General features: G+C 40.7%; 1 protein-coding gene across 1 annotated transcript in view; it reads right to left on the bottom strand.

Moving 5' to 3' along the window:
* Nucleotides 1–873: 873 nt before the first annotated feature.
* The window catches only part of LOC121849977 (glutathione S-transferase C-terminal domain-containing protein-like), a 77,010-nt gene continuing 60,499 nt past the window's right edge, over nucleotides 874–17,384 (bottom strand). The window contains exons 6-12 of the mRNA XM_042339677.1: nucleotides 16,613–16,728; nucleotides 15,693–15,737; nucleotides 13,202–13,330; nucleotides 5,541–5,674; nucleotides 4,607–4,637; nucleotides 3,129–3,198; nucleotides 874–1,567 (exon numbers count right to left, since the gene is read on the bottom strand). Coding sequence (XP_042195611.1) covers nucleotides 1,392–1,567; nucleotides 3,129–3,198; nucleotides 4,607–4,637; nucleotides 5,541–5,674; nucleotides 13,202–13,330; nucleotides 15,693–15,737; nucleotides 16,613–16,728 — 701 coding nt within the window. The 3' untranslated portion in view covers nucleotides 874–1,391. The remainder of the gene's footprint in view (nucleotides 1,568–3,128; nucleotides 3,199–4,606; nucleotides 4,638–5,540; nucleotides 5,675–13,201; nucleotides 13,331–15,692; nucleotides 15,738–16,612; nucleotides 16,729–17,384) is intronic.

A 17,384-nucleotide genomic window follows, 5' to 3' on the forward strand; every position in this document is an offset into this window, starting at 1 on the left:
ATAAAACAAAATTCCTCTTGTAAGAAATGTTCTGTCAACCTATTTGCAATTGAGTATCTGAACAGGTGTCAACTTGCATCTGCCATTCAAACCCACTGGCCTTGGGTGGTTGCCTCCTTTTGGTGCAGGTGATGATGACTCAGACATCAAACCTGTGCCTCCTGCTGATTAATGGAAGAGCAGGATTAATACTCGTACCACCATTGTTTTAAGGAGAAGCAGTGTTGAACAGTCTATAAATAAAATCTGAAGATAATGGGATCAATTTAGTGGTACGTTTAACATTCATCATATTGAATATTCACGGGGTATGATGGAGATCCATGAAAAATTTGTAGCAGTTGACTTCCAGATCTCAGCATTTGACTGCCGGTCAGAGGGATATTAGCTTTGTATTCAAGTGGCCAGGAGACATCACCATTGACAACAGAGTCAGGGGTCTGACTCTGGCACACCTAAGACAGAGTTAGAAACACAGGAATCTAAAACACTGAGAGGAGGCCATTCGGCCCATGCAGCCTGCTCAAAGAGCAGGGAAATCAATTTTATCCCAGTGCCCTGGATTATCCCCATCCCCCTGCAAGTTCCTCTCTTTCATAAGCAGATTTGATGAGCTCAATATCCAATTCACCAAAAACTAGCTTGATGAATAACTGATTAACAAAGGAAATTCATCACCCGACCTTCAACCTTCAACGTTTTTGGACCTTGAGGAATTTGGCCTATTCTGGCACCGGCCCCATTGCTTTTTGTGTACAAGATGATCTATTGAGATAGTGAAGCGTTCTAGATTAGCTGTAGTGATAAGACGAGAATCATATCCCACATGTTATAAAGGAAACAAAATATAGTTTATGATGATCCATCACTCCGACTTTTGGGAGCTGAAATGCGATTTTGCATGCATGAATGCCCTAAAACTAACTTTACAATTTGAATTGATTTATTTACAAAAGACATTCAAACTTTCTTGTCATAGCTATCCAACAGTAAAAAAATGATTCTGACAATTTGTAGGTAAAACATCATTCAGCAGAAAAGCAGTTTAAAAATGTAGAATGTCGACTAGAGCTCAGATATGTTAAAATGAGATGAATGTCAGTGACAGCAAAACAGGCTTGCTGTGTTTCCAATGAGCTGATCCTTCCCACCGCCTCACTCAAACTCACTATGTGGGTCTCGATCCATTCTCACACCAGGGTGTAAGAAGAAGTCATTTGTCACAAGCAGTAGTGGGATTAGGGACGCTCTGCCTATTGTCTATGAAACAAAGCCTCTTCGTGCTGCTGCCCTCTTCGCAAAACAAAGGTTAAAGCTGTCTTGATGGCTGCTTGACAGGCACCAGGCCATGGAACAGCTTGTTCCTCTAGCTGTCCTCACCAGGGCTTTGATCACTGGGTTTGTGTCACTGCATTTGGTTTGAAGTCATGGCTTGGGGAACGTCCCACTATCAAGTTGTTTTTTGGTGAACAGCTCTCTGGCTCCATAGACGTCACAAAGACCTTGTAGTCATGTTCCTCTGCAGCCCAGGCTCGATCCAGATCTACCAGCCCCATGCAGTTCTTTCCTGAAAAAGATGGGAGTTTTGTTACCAGTAATATCAGTACGAAAGTGCAGTCAAACCCCACGGCTAAAACCTCATGAGTTCTTCTTATTTTAGACTGATTACCAAGGTTGGTGATATTGCAGAGATTGTCATCCCAGGAGGCTTCTACAAGCAGAAGTTATTTATTAGGCAGAAGCTTAACTATGTCTAGGTAATGGTTTAGATCTATGTCTATAGCCTGAAGGACCATCATCTTAATTCAGATTTGTTTATATTTAAATTTAAAAACCTGTGCCAATGCAGTACTTACATTAAGGCACTACTAGCTGTCTCAGCTCAAGCACAATTCTTTAAAGCAATTGCAAAAAAATGGCTTCCATATGGAGAATGAATTTAAGAGTTTTCCTAAAATTCTACAGAATCTTAAATTCCACAACAACATTCACGGGGCTGAAACCAAGAGAAATTACAGGACTTCAGGCACTTCATGATATTCCCAAACACAAACTCCCTGAAATTCTTGTCTACTTTAAAAACAAAACAATTGTGGCCAAATGCCAGTCGTGAAACCCTTTAAATAAGATTGAAATTGAATTATGCTTGCTAAATTGATCCAAAATGTATGCTTTGCCCCTGGAGATATTCTTTGTATAACAAGAGTAGTTCTGCTCAGATAAGATGCAACAGATTGGGTTGGTTTATAAGCTAATCGGTTAGGACATGAGAATAGTTTGGATCTGGCACCCGTTTACTTAGAATCAGCAGAAAAAGATTTCTATTTAATCATTGAAATGACTGGGACACACTATTCCGTATCCAGGTCTGTGGTACCCAGTTTGTGCCAGCTCAAATTCTCCGTCTATCTGCAATCAGTGCTTATGTAAGAGCAGTCTTTTTTTAATCAATTTTGCATGGAATCACCTGCTAACATTTCTTCCACGACTTTCTCTATTTAAATGGCATTTATTCAAAATATATTACTCACCACACTGCCACATGTGCATAACTGTTACTGGTCCTTACCTAGTTCCATAAGCTAAGTAGATCCTGCATGTCTTAAATATTATAATAATAATCATTGTATGTGATGTAGCACCTTATCACATCTTTGAGACGCCTCATAGATCTAAGTTATTAAGCATATAAGTAAATCCCCATAGCACTGCTCAAAAAAAGGGAGTCAACAGTGCCCCCAAAATAAAAGAAAATGGTTGTTAGTGGGACATTATTATTCACAAATTGGCTGCCGGGTTTGTGTGCTACATACAGACAGTCACTCCCACTTTATAGTAGATTCCATGAAACGCTTTTGAGATGTTCTCCTGACATGAAAGGTGCTGTATCAAATGCAAGGATTATTTTACGTGAAAGGCATTCCATAATAATAATAAAGTGAAAGATGTTGTAGTCTGGAAAACTCTGTTCATGAATATATGTGTTACATGAAGCCCACAAGCCCCTATTGCGCAGAACATTGCTTTTCCACAGATGAAGCAACCAGCCCCGGCCCATGTGAAAGATATTAGCCTGTTTCTTTCCACACAGCAGCGAGACAGAACAGCTGTATGTCCGTGGCCCATACCTATTATCCGACGCTCTCCTGGGAGCTGAACAGCTGTCTGATCCGCAAACCTGGAAAGAACCATGTGTTCCTGGAACAAAGGAGAGCAATGAGAGAGGTGATTTTACAGGGGTCTATAAAGGTGAATCAAAAAAGGTTAGTTTAAAAACTACAAAGAAAAATGCATGAATGAAAAAATTAAGACACATTTTCACCTGTCAAAAAGGTTTGTCTTCTAAGTAGCTTCAGTGGGGTTTTTGAAAGATTAAGAAACAGAATGCAACAGCAAGTCTGATGAGTTGCTACTCACCTTCAGGCTAAAAGTCACACTTTACTTTTCAAACCAAGTCACACAATCTCCATATCGACAGCAATTTTTTAAAAAAACTACAGCCTTCAGCGCTGTAGCGTACAAGATACATCTGAAAATGAGTTTAATAACCGTAATTCAATCTACAATTCAGGCAATACTGACAGAACCCTTTTAGATTTGTGCATTTTAGATCTGGTGATTTGTGTCTTGTTTCAGTTTACAGTTTAGTATGTAGCTGCTGTCAATGTTAAGTGATGGTTAGCACTCTATTTGCAAAAAACAGTGGTTTTGAGACTTTATGTTTTCCTCAGCAATTTCCTCCCGTCCTCACCAAAAGCTTTTGGATACAATTTAGTGATGGTTTTGGGGGTTTCATTCTCCCCGCCCCCCACCCCCACCACCATTTCTTGCACAAGTGGCTATTAATGACTGAGTCTTGACATAATGATAATAATAATAATCCTTGCATTTGGTATAATTCCTATCACGTCTTGGAGAAGTCTCAAAGCGCTTCACAGAATATACTATAAAGTGAATTGACTGTATATTTTGTGGGCGAAATAAGTACATAAGTGAAGCCAGGAGGGAACTGAGGGAATGTAAAAACCAAGCCAATTTACACATTGGGGGTAGTGGCAGAGCGGGTTCTAGAACGTGATGAGAGCAAACATTAGAAAAATTAGAGGGAGCTACACATTTGATAAGATAAGTGATACAGAGGGAATATGAATGAATAACTGGTGTTTAAGAAAAGGTTCAAGGCCTAGTTCACAACAATAGTTAGCAACTTTATCTAATTAATAAGAACGTGGAATTAGTTAGCTGATGGACAACCTTAGAAAAAGCAACAATAAACGATGACTAGGTGGAAGGCATGGTTGTGTATAAAATATCAACTGCTGGTAACAGCTGTGACCTTACATGATTTACTTATGCAGTTACCCATGGCTTTGGTTGCAGAGGATAATATTAATGGTTTCAGTGACATTCTCACAGTTTAGGCAGATATCCAAGCCATCTGAGCTTTTCCCATGCAGGATCCCATGCATTCAAGGCAGCTATTCTGTGCTATTCTCACACAGACAGGCAATCGGTTAGGCGAACGAACTGAGGTGCAAGTCGAATTTGCCCATTGACACTAACAACATTCAGCTCTCACCCGTAAAGCGACCCCCAACATACAAACCTTATACGACAAAATATCCTTGAACTTTTGGCTGAAAGAAAATGAAAAGTTATAAAAAAACATATTAATATTTGCATCAGTGACATCAGTTCAACATAAACACTGGCACTCACAGCAGTTTCTTGCATACGAAGATCCCTAACTGTCCAAATCCCTGACTGTCCATCGCCTTGGGACGTCCACCTAACGTGAAAGGCGCTAGAGGAATGTAATTTGTTGTTGTTGTTGCAGATTGTTAGTATACAGTGTAAAATGTGTATATGTATAGGTGAATACATGCATGTGTTTATCCCGGATATGTTAAATAGAAGCCAAATAAATAGCTTTATAAAGCGTTACCTAACCCTAACGGTGAAACAGGCATGATAGGCAGAATGATCTGCTCCTGTTCCCTTGCCAAACTTTAAAAAAATTCTATATTACAATTAGCTGTAAAACAAATTGGGACTTTTTTCCCCTCCCCCAAAATTTATTTTTTCCCCTGAATTTGAGGGCTGTAAAACAAAGAAGTTTATTTCTCCATCTTCCATTCCAATATCTCTGAGCCAAACACGCACACTCAGATGAGGCTGAAGAGACTCTACAAAAAAAGAGTTAAAAACTGCTTTTTCTTTCAGATGTCGATGAACTACGTGATCCCAAGTCACGAAGTCGGGCTTGAACCCACAATCTTTTAACTTGTTGGTGAGAGTTCAGCCAGGCTGACAGCCCCTCAAAATTTGGAGGGGGAAGGGAAAACAAATTCTAATAGTTAACTGGGCAGGTGGAGCATGTCAGTATCAGTGGACAGACAGGATTCTAATATGATGTAAACCTGTTATTCAAATGGCTGGTCGTTGAACTAAGCTGCCGGAGTGATTTAAAATTACAGACTTAAGCATGAAATTGAAAATGATAGGAATTATTATGCAGCAACTCAAGGGTCAGAACCTACCTTCTTGGGAAAGTGAACTTGACCGTATTCTGTATGAAACCGTAACAACACGGGCAGATAACAAAAGATGCCCGGGCCTTGATACAGCGATCAATCACCATGTCGGTCGCTACTCCGCACGCATGAAGCCCCACCTGCAAAAAGAAAATCAGAGACCAAGAGAAACAGTAAGTGGCAAGAGGACCTGTAAGCACCAGTGACAGAAGACACTCACACACATACACACATATATAAATTATTTGTTAAACCTCAGTTAGAATATTGTGTCCAATATTGGTCATCCCACTTTAGGAAGGACATCAAGGGAGCTGAGGGGAGCAGAGGAGATTTACTAGGATGACACCTGAGCTGAGTGTTTTGGTGTATCAGCAGAGCCTGGAGGAACTGGGACTTTTCCATTAGAACAAAGAAGGTTGAAGGGTGACCTGATAGAGGTCACTGTCATATATGCCCCATAATCACTGATTCACTGACCTATGGACATCATTTCTCTCTGTTGATGCTACTAAAACCCCTCATAAATTTAAAGGGTTAGAACCTACCTTCTTGTCGAGTTCACTCTGATAAAGGTGAAAGAAATTATTTCCACTGGTCGGTGAATCAGTGACTCAAGGGATTTGATTTAAGATAGGCAGCAAACGGGTAAATGGTGAGGTCAGGAGAAATTGTTTCACAAACAGAAGAGTTAGCATTTGGAATACCCTGCTAGGAGCAGGGGTTGAGGCAGAATCTATATTAGCTTTCAAAAGGGAAATAAATATCTAGAAAGGAGTCACGTACAGGGATATAGGGAAAGGATAGGTCTGAAAGGAATACTCTTATAAGAGCCAGCACAGACATGATCAGCCAAATGGTCTTCTTTTGTGCTGTAAATTTCTATGGTTCCATGCGAGGCTCTGCAAATTGTGTCTGTGGAAATCTGAAGAGTGTGGCGAGTAGAACACAAAAACTAAGTCCCCTCCCAAAGGCTTGTTAGTGAATGCATTTCATCTCGTTTCTCACATGCATTAAAATAAATCCACATTAAATGAGTGTGATGATGATGGTCTGCAATGATCAAAACACAACTTGGAAACCTGTCTTCCCCAAACTGTTTTCTATTAAAAACGAAAATTCCATAGAGTTTGCCAAACACAACTGCTGTCCTGGATCAAATTAGTGACTTTAAGTACTGAAATTCTTCAATTTCAATCACTCACAGTACAGTGGTTCCAACTGCTTTGATTCATTTTTTGGAGGATTGCCAGTGTGAGTGCGGGTATTCATAGCCGCCCATGGAACCACGGGAACATGAGTGTGGTTGTTGAAAGAGAGTGGGCCCCATAGCCACTCTGATATCATCTGCTGTAATACGAGTTTCATGTGCCCATGCAAATACTGCCCGTCTCCGACCATGTCTCACCCTCCAAACGCAACCAAAACTCATTCACTGCTTCATCACCTCCAGACTGCATTATTTCGAAACCCTCCTCGCTGGCCTTCTGTGCTCAAGACCTTCACCAACCCTCAAGTTAAAGTCTAGATCATCCGGAACACCACAGTCCGTAACTCGCGCCAGGCTCTGTGAGCCAATCGCCCCATTCTCACCAGGATTCACTATTGCCCTATTCCCCTATGGACTGTATTTAAGATACAGTCGTAAATACGATCCTCATTTTAACTCTCTCTACATCCTTGCCGTACCTGACCTCTGTAAACTCCTGCAGCTCTACTCCCTCCACTCTGCTATCTCAGACTTGCTTCATGTCCTGTGCTCACTCTGTCTCACCATCAGTGGCTGAGCTTTCAGGCACTTTACCCCTGTTCTCTGGAATGCTCTCCCTAAATCTCTACCCCTCATACCTTCCCTCTCAGCATTCAAAATCTAAGTAAAAATCTACCTTAAGTATAGCGAATGTTTAATTATAATATTTCATATAAACAGTCAAAATATCACAAATGTGATACTACATCCTTTCAGAAGTATTACCTTCAATAGGAGTTTGTTGCTTTGGTCAGCCGGGAATCTGGCACATGTGGAAACCCATCACAATACTTAAAAGTATCCAAGCCAGATGTCTAAGTATGGAAATTTCCGTGTCTGGAATAGAATATGTACTCTCTCCCTAGAAAGACATGTCCTTTTTGCGAAGAGTATTAGGTGCAGTTTGGTAAGAGCCAAGGGTTGGAGCCAAGAGCCAGAGTGTGCATTGGGAGTACTGCTGGAGTCTAACCAGTTAAAACCACATTGCTTACCGTTGAAAGCACTGTTTGGCAAGCTTCCCGCTACTTGACAGCCCCTATCCAGAACTTTGTAAATTATATTGTATTGATTCTCACTAGCTTTGACGTTAAGCACAGTCTTTAGTTATAGTTATGCATTTCATCACCATATCAGTCACCATATTCAGCTCAAAGGACTGTGCTCAGTTAAAACTACAATACACTGGCTGCATTGTGGTAATAGTGTTGCATTTTCATGTGTCAATGGCTGTCAACGACTGTGTATATTTAGCAGGTAGGTATCAATCCACTAACTGAATAAAGCCAGCTGCCCCATGTTAGTCATTTCTGACGCCTTCAATAACAAAGTGATTAAGATCAAAACTGAACGGTCTTTATTTTGGTCTCTGGAACTCCCTGTCTCAATCCCTCCACCCTGCCCCCTCTTTGCCCACCTTCAGGTTGCACCTGAAGACCCTCCTCTTTGACTGTGCCTAAGGTTACTTCCCTTTCTCCCCGGCTTAGATCAAACTACAGCACTCTTCGGGATCTGAGACGCTGCCCCGTGTGAAGGTCATTATATAAATGCAAGTTGTTGTTTAACACATTGTCTGGCGGATGATGCTTTTCAATGTTTCGTATGAAAATTATTGAGCATCATTGATGGGAATGCACAGAATATCCTAAATATGTCAATCCGAGAAAAGAAGTCCGAGAAGAAGAAGCAGTTAGTTAAACCTCCCATATATATTTTTCAGTTGTCCTTTAATTTGCTAGAGATATGATGCTTTGAAGGGTTTTTGTCTCTTGCTTTGTTCTTACGTCAGTCACACAGGTGACTGGACAGCAGGTTGAGGTGCCCTTCAATTCCCTTCACTCGAAAGAACACAAGTGTCTTATCAATCACCAAATACTTCATGTTTAACAATTACTGCTGTCAGTTAGCAGTCTATTCTCGGATATCCTCTCTGTAATTTGATGTCAATGTAATGCACCAATGCAGTAGGACAGAACTGGCCAGTGAGTGAATATCTTCACTCAGTGTATCACTGACTTTTCAAACTATGGCTAATGCTTTTTTTTAAAATATATACATATTTATTTTAAGCTGAGTACCTGAGCTACACAGACTGTGAAAAGGCTCAGGTTCAAAGTCCGTACTGAGTTAGATAATCTCAGACTCTCTTGTTGCTTATGTCTGGATTTAAGATCACAGTCTAGACTGATACTTCAATGCAATGCTGGGGGAAGTGTTCCATTGTTGGAGGTGCCATCCTTCACATATAATAATAATCCTTGCATTTGATATAGTACTTTATTAGGTCTTCGAGACGTCTCAAAGCTCTTTACAGGATATACTGTAAAGTTGACTATATTTAGTGGGTGAAACAAGACAAATCAAGGTTCTGTCTGCCTCCTCTTCGACGGCGCCTTCAGTCACTCTCCTACCTCCATGCTCCCTGCCCTCCACCATTCCTGATCCCAACCCCCAGCTTGGATGTAAATCCTTGACTGTCCAGCGCCTTGGGACGTCCTCCACACGTGAAAGACGCTGTACAAATGTAATTTGTTGTTGCAGCTTGGTGGAAGAATAATAATAATAATAAATAATAATCCTTGCATTTGATATAGCGCTTTTCACGTCGGGAGGACGTCCCAAAGCGCTTCACAGAACACACTGTAAAGTGAATTGACTGTATATTTGTGGGCGAACGCGGCAGCCAATTTGCGCACAGCAATGTCCCACAAACAGTCGTAGATTGAAAATGACCAATTTATTATTGTTTTTGGTTTTGGAGGGATTATTATTAGGCTCTGTGTGGAGTAAGGAAACTTGCCCAAGGTTTCGAATAACAATTTGGAAGGGGTACCGAAGGATAGCTGACACTTCTACAAAATCTACCCCTGTATTTTGCAGCACCCTTCAGAGGAGGGTGCAAAAGTTTTAAAATAACTCTCAGTGGTGTGCAAGCTGATATTATACTGTACTTGGGGGGCTGATGTGAGGAAAACTATAGCATAGCACCAGATTGCCGTCAACCCCAGATCACATGTAACATCAGAGATTGGGTTTAAGTTCAGAACTAGTACATCACTTTAGCTTTATAGCTAACACTGCCATATAATCTACATGTGAATGGCACATATTAGATCAAGAGCCTCATTTACGTTGGATGCCCAGACCTATTTTCAGTTCCTGTGCAGTTGGAGGCTGAGTCAATTGGATCAGATTGCTTGATGAAATAAGGAAAGTGGCAGGTGCATGAACAGTTTCCATAAACCAGAAAGATTAATAACCCAAAACAGCAACCTTGTTACATTCTTTTGAAAGGCCGATATAATAATGGATTAACTTTTCTAACTTTAACATCATAGATATATATATATAAATATATAAAAATAACATGAAACGTTTGGTTTGATCACTCAATCCACGACTGTTTGTGGAGTACTGCTCTGTGCAATTGGCTGCTGCTTTTCACCCACAAAATATACAATCAACTCACTGTGCAGTATATTCTGTGAACTGCTTTAAGATGTCTAGAAAACATGTTAAGGTGCAATTTCAAATGCAATGATTGCTATTATTATTATTATTAAGACGAGAATTCCAACCACCAGCTCGGATGCAGATCTGACTGTAAAACACTTTGGGACGTCCTCCTGACGTGAAAGGTGCTATATAAGAAAAATGTAATTTGTTGTTTGTGAGTTAAAGAAAGCATCATTAACTTGTGTGTTAAAAAACAACATATTACATTTGTACAGCGCCTTTCACATCAATGCCTTGTGTCAGCCTGATGCGGTGGTTGCACTCTGGCATGTGAGCCAGAAGGTTGTGGGTTCAAGCTCCATGCCAGTACTTGGAATCAGATAGTCTAAGATGACACTATGCAGTGCTGGAGGGTGTTGCATTGTTGGAAGTGCTGTCTTTCGGATGAAACGTTAAACCAAGGTTTATTCAAAAAGAGAAGGGAGTTTCTCCTGGTGTCCTGGCCAAAATTCTCCAAATAAGATTGGTCAATAACTCCATGGTTGATTGTGGGACATTGCTGTGTGCAAACTGGCTGCCCAGTTCATCCACAAAAGGCTCAGTCACTGCATTTTACAGTATATCCTTGTGAAGCACTTTAGGACAACCACACAATCTGAAAAGCTCTATATCAAATGAAAGAATTATTATTATTATAATACAAAGGACTGTTTGATTTGAAAATAAATGGAGAGGATTATCCTCATATTGCGTAACTATGCTTTGTAGCTGGACTTGGAAAGGGCAAAGGCGAGAGTAACGTGTCAGCTGAACATTTTGAGAAAGGTGTATCATTTTTGCACCAACATTAACTTTCATTGTTATTTGAGAAAAAAATGGGCAGCTTTCTGGTTTTCTAGCAGGGATTATTATTAAGTGGAATACTTGTTGCTAAGGGACCATTTATAATTGTCCATATTATCACAGAGACACAGGTTTACTTTTTATCATCCCCCTCCGCTCCAGTATTGATCTGTTTGTAGCTGCCTGAATTTCACTTATCTGTTTATTTTTTGTTCTCCTCTTTCTCTTCTCTATACTTTATACTTGCTCCTTCTTAAACTGTCCTGGTCTATTTCTGTCCACTGAATTGTCTCATTGGTAATCTCGGTTTCTCTCTCTCTCTCTCTCTCCTTCACTATCACCCTATTCGTCTCTTCTTCCTTCTTGATCTCTGCCCTTGATAGTCTCCCTGTTATTACACTTGTATTTTTATCACAATCAATCTCTCTCTCCCCCTCTCCACCCTTAAAAGAATTCCCCGATTCACACAATCTTCATACAATTCATCTGTCCCCAATGTGTTTCTTCCCCCCTTCTAATTCATAGCCAGCTCTACGCAGCACAGCAAGAGGTGGCCAACGTGAAGACTGCATCTCATCAATCTCCCTGACTCTTTAGCTCTTCATAGACCTGCTGAGAATGCAGTATTCCTTTGAAAGCCCCTTGGGGGATATCCGGTAAAGTGCTGTCATATTTACTATTTGAGCAAACCTTAAGGTATTGTATGCGAGCAAACCTAGAACATATAAGAATGTGATAACACTGAGAATTATGGAGCTGCTGATCGAACACAAGTAGCAATCTGTGTGCAGCGATCACACTGCCTTTAATGACTGTTGGTGCAATTACGCCAGCTTTTCAGCAGGAGCAGGGAGCTGTGTTAACATTGGGAAGGGTAAGGCAGAGATCTGTGGATAAATACTCAAAACCTGCACGCACAGAGCCGATCAGAAAAAGCTGCTGCTCAGACTGGGAAGAGTTGAGGGTGCTCGGCCAATGCCACCTGGTAGCAATTGAGAATTTCCCCACTGCCCAGTGTGATGCCAAAGATTTAAAAAAGACAGTGGAGGAGGCGAAAGGGTTTACTAATGAAAATTAGGTAAGGAAGCAAACCTAGGTAAACAGAGGCATGTGGAGTAAGGAAACTTGCCTAAGGTTTCACTCTGCTTGGGAATCGGGCTTGCGAGGCATGCTTTCTAACCTATATGCTGCAGGACTCCATAGAGGGGTATCTATCTTAGCCCCTGCATGGTGTTTTTCCCTGCCAATTTATTCAATTCACCATTGACATATGCTTTGGATTAGTCATCATAATGAAATTATAAAACTATCTACTGAAAATAAAATAAAACAAATTGCCATAAAGTTTTCAGTGGCAATCATAAGGAAACTAAAACTATCCAATTAATAGAAATAAATCATACAAAGCAATAGAATCCTAGTGTAAACATCAAACCAGTATTAAAATAAAATAGATCGACACAAAAGCGACTGATCGTGTAACAAATGAAAAAATTAGCAACGCATACTGCTGGTTTCTCTGGAGTGACCATCCGCCCACCAACTCCTGACACCACAAGAACCCCCACAGTAACAGCTGGTGAGAGTTCTGGCTCCTGCTGCGTCATACAGTGTTCCGCTCCAGGCAAGAAAATAAAGCAGTGTTAAAATGCAACTTCATTTTGAATGTTTAGAACAGTTAGGACCAAATGTGAATACGAGGGTTCACAGAAACAGCAACAACAGCGGCTTGGGTTTATAGAGCAGCTTACATTTATATAGGTTAACGTCTTGGAGCACCTCACAAAGACGGGGCCAGATGCTGATCAAGGGAACTGGGGAAGTGACTGCAGGTGTGGTTGAGGAGAGGTTTTTAGATGACAGATAGGGAGAGGGCAAGTTGTTGAGTAGGGAATGTATTCTACTTGTGAAGAGGACATGTGCAATCTGCTTGTAACTGTATTGCTCAGGAATACTCTGGCTTCTGCCTCTCCTGTATTCATCAGCTTCCTGTGCAATGTCCTTTGTTACTTTAGTGCAGCAGCTTACAGTATTACTGAACAATAACAATTTCAGCCATTATTAAGCAAGAGGGTGATTATGTGACATGGCTATCTCAGCATACTCAGTGTTTTGCACTCACCCCGATCTTAAATAGTCCTTTGAAGGAATCCAGGTTAGCCTGGATGAACCAGATGTTGTTCAATCTGAGATCCTCACATCTGTCCTTGGCACGCAATAAGGATTCCTCTTTGTTTTCCACCAGAACTATCTGGAACACAAGTCAATGCCTTAATTAGAAAGCAGTTACTCCACATGAAAGCAATAGGATCTTTTGGTTATCTCAGTCAGCTTCAGTCAGATGGGTGGAAGCGATTTTTGCTCTTTCACTGTTAAGTCTCATAGGAACATGGGAATTAGGAGCAGGAGTAGGTCATTCGGCCCCTCGAGCCTGCCCCGCCATTCAATAAGATCATGACTGATCTTCTAACCTAATTCCATCTGCCCGCCTTATCCCCATATCCCTTAATCCCTCTATCCTTTAGAAACCTATCAATCTCAGTCTTGAATATGTTCAAGGACTGAGCATCCTCAGCCTTCTGGGGTTGAGAATTCCATAAATTCACTACCCGCTGAGTGAAGAAGTGTTTCCTCAACTCTGTTCGAAAGGGCTGACCCTTAATCTTAAGAGTGACCCTTAGTTATAGATTCTCCTACCAGGGGAAACAGTCTCACACTGTCTACTCTGTCAAGCTCCATAAAAATCTTATATGTTTCTATAAGATCACCCCTAATTCTTCAATATTCTAGAGAATACAGACCTAGTTTACTCAATCTATCCTCATAGGCCAAACTAACCTAGTGAATCTATGCTGCACCCTCTCTAAGGCGAGTATGTTCTTTCTTAAATAAGGAGACCAAAACTGCACACAATACTCTAGGTGCGGTCTATACAGTTGCAGCAAGACTTCCCTACTCTTGTATTCTAACCCTTTTGCAATAAACGCCAACATACCATTAGCCTTCCTAGTTGCTTGCTGTACCTGCATACTAACTTTTTGTGACTGGTGTACAAGGACCCCAAATCCCTCTGAACACTAACACTATCTAATCTCTCCCCCTCTAGAAAATAATCTGTTTTTCTGTTTTTACTACATAGCTGAATAACTTCACACTTACCCACATTATATTCCATCTGCCACCTTCTTGCCCACTCACCTAGCCTATCTATATCCCTTTGCAATCTTTTTGTGTCATCCTCAGAGCTTACTCTCTCACCTAGCTTAGTATCATCCGCGAATTTAGATATTTTAAGTTCTATGTCCTCGTCTAGATCACTGATATAGATTATAAATAATTGAGGTCCAAGCACGGATCCTTGTGGCACTTCAATAGTCACATCCGCCAATCTGAGAAGGACCCGTTTATCCCTACTCTCTGTTTTCTTCCCGTTGCAAAAGGGATTAAGGGATATGGGGATAAGGCAGGGTCAGGTTATTAGCTGGAGTTAGATTAGAAGATCAGTCATGATTGAATGGCGGGGCAGGTTCAAAGGGCCGAATGGCCTACTCCTGCTCCTACATGTTATGTTATGTTAGCCACTTTTCGAACCATGCTAATATATTGCCTTTAATTCAATGGGCCCTAATCTTGTGTAGCAGCCTTTTATGTGGCACCTTGTCGAATGCCTTCTGTAAATCTAAATATACTACATCTACTGGTTCCCCCCATCTAACCTGCTAGTTACATCCTCAAAAAACTCTAAAAGATTTGTTAAGCATGATTTCCCTTTTGTAAAGCCATGTTGACTCTGCCTAATCATATTATGGTCTTCTAAGTACCCCACTACAACTAATTAAGGATTCCAGAATTTTCCCTACCACCGATGTTAGACTGACTGGTCTACAGTTCCCCATCTTCTCTCTCCTACCCTTCTTAAATAGTATCTCAATACCCCATCGCAGACAGAAACCAATGATGCCATTCCTACCGGCTGTTTTTTTTCTCAAATAACCATCTAAATAGACAGGAGAAAAAAAAAGATAAATTCCTTCTAATAATTAGATTTTTTAAAAGCTGCTTTTAAAAAACAACAGGCTAAACAGGCCAGAGCACTTAGCAGATTCAAGTCTCATAATTGCTGCAGGCTATTCAATGAGGGGGAGCAATTCACCGGGTTGAATAATAATAATGCTTACATTTGGTACAGTGCTGTTCACGCCAAGAGGACGTCCCAAAGCGTTTTACAGGACATGCTGTAAAGTGTTGCAACTGTGTGTTTTATGGGACAACACAACAGCCAGTTTGCGCATGGCAATGTCCCAGACAGCCATGAAGCGAATGACCAATTTTTATTTGGGGGGGATTGTCGAGCAGGACACCAGAAGAAACTCCCTATTCTGAAGAAGCCTGGTAATCTCTCTCGGATAGAGCAGAGGATGGAGAAGTGACATTCAAAAACACTGTGCCTAACTAAGGTGCCGTGCTTACCTGATTACTGACACATGTTACTTTTAGTATTAGCACATCCAACCAGTTGACCTTCAACAGCAGAGTGGAACAAAGTAAAGCGAAGAGAAAAAGAGAGGCAGAGAATGCTACACTTCTAAAAACTATTTTCAGTGAAGCCTTACCTGACATGATGGTAGGGTATGAGCCAAGACAATTGCGACATGCCCCTGTGGATACAGGATAAAGAATAGAGTCAATCAGCCAAGCCGTGGAATTTGATCTATTTTGAGATCAGAATACAGTCACATTCTCACACTTTTGACAAGCCAGACGCCTTTATTTATATTCTGAACTCTTGAGAGCTTATGCTATGCAAGAAATGCAACAATACAGATGAGTCTCCAGCACGTTAAACCAAAGGGGCCATCTTCAAACAACGATGTTACCTAAATATGTCAAACTCACGATGAATAGTTTCTAGCACTTTTCCGGGATTACTGAAAATAGGAGAGTAAATTGTAAAGTTACGGTATTATGAAAGCAAGAGTCTAATCGCCTTTTCAAAAGACAGTTGTAAAGAAATTATCATTACTTTACATGTACTTTTTAAAGGTTGAATTTCAAACATAATAATTATAGTTGTGCTTTAACCCTTAAACTTCCATCAGGTTTGTGGAAGCTGCTGTCTCAGGCGCCTGTTCTGTATATTCTCTAATATAAAACAAAATATTCCTTGCCTTTGATGCAGCACTCAATCACATGGTTAAAATGTCTTAAAGTGCTTCACAGTATTATTATACATCTCTATTACAGAGGTGTTAGTAGCATTGTCCATTGTGGATTTCAAGAGGGGAGTAGACAGCTACATGAAAGATAGAGGCTTGAAGAGGTATGAGGATAAGGTGGGGCAGTGGGATTTAATGGACAGCTTACTTGAGAGCCAGTGCAGATTCAATGGAGATTCTTCTGTGCTGTAAATCTCTATGATTCTAAGATTCAGAGAAAAAGGTTGAGAGAAACCAAGACTGAAGTCTGCTTAAACAGACTGCAGCTAAGTCAGTGAAACAGAAGGAAAGAAAGCTGTATATAAAGGTTACATTACCCCACCGCTACAGAAATCAACAATAGTGTCACCAGGCCTAGCTAGGCTTGTCACGACAGAAACCAGGCTGTTCAACTGTTGCTGCTTCCTTACGGCACGCTCACAGGGGAGCTTTCCTATAAAACAAATGCAAGTGGAATTAATATACAGCGTATCATTTGAGGTTTAGGAAAAGATTTTCGACAAATCACACTTATTTTCCACAAACCGAGATTCGAGCCCCTCTGCAGACATAACATGTGGCGGAATGTACCGCATCCATATTAACCTCCATTCTGGTCGCCGTTTATGAATTATCACCTAAAAAATTCCCCCACAGTCACACAGAAGCCAAAGTAATGTGTAAGACTTTATTGTTGAGAAATTCCACCTGAATTCAGGTTCATTCTATTTATGTAGCATTTTAGAGCGCCCAAAATTTACCAGATTGTTGATCCTAGCTGACTTGGATTTTGTACTTCTAAAACTTCTTTAAACAGTGAAAGGAAAGCTAACTTGTCAAATATACTATTGGGGGGTATCTGTGATTAAAACACAGTGAAGTAGTGATCAGAAAGTGAGCAAGACATGATTCTTGCTGTGTGAAGATACATGACAGTAGCACAAATCACAACCAGCCTCTCAACGTGATACTGCCAATTGAGTTTGACTCTATGTGCTTTGTCGTCGCACATCTTATATCCAATTTATTGGATATAAGTTGCGCTCTGGGACGCTACCCTGGGTGAGAGGTGCTATATAAATGCAAGTTATTGTTTTTAAAACAGCAAAT

The sequence above is a fragment of the Callorhinchus milii genome, unplaced genomic scaffold (genome assembly GCF_018977255.1).
Source record: "Callorhinchus milii isolate IMCB2004 unplaced genomic scaffold, IMCB_Cmil_1.0 Scaffold1, whole genome shotgun sequence".
NCBI classification, from domain to species: Eukaryota; Metazoa; Chordata; class Chondrichthyes; order Chimaeriformes; family Callorhinchidae; genus Callorhinchus; species Callorhinchus milii.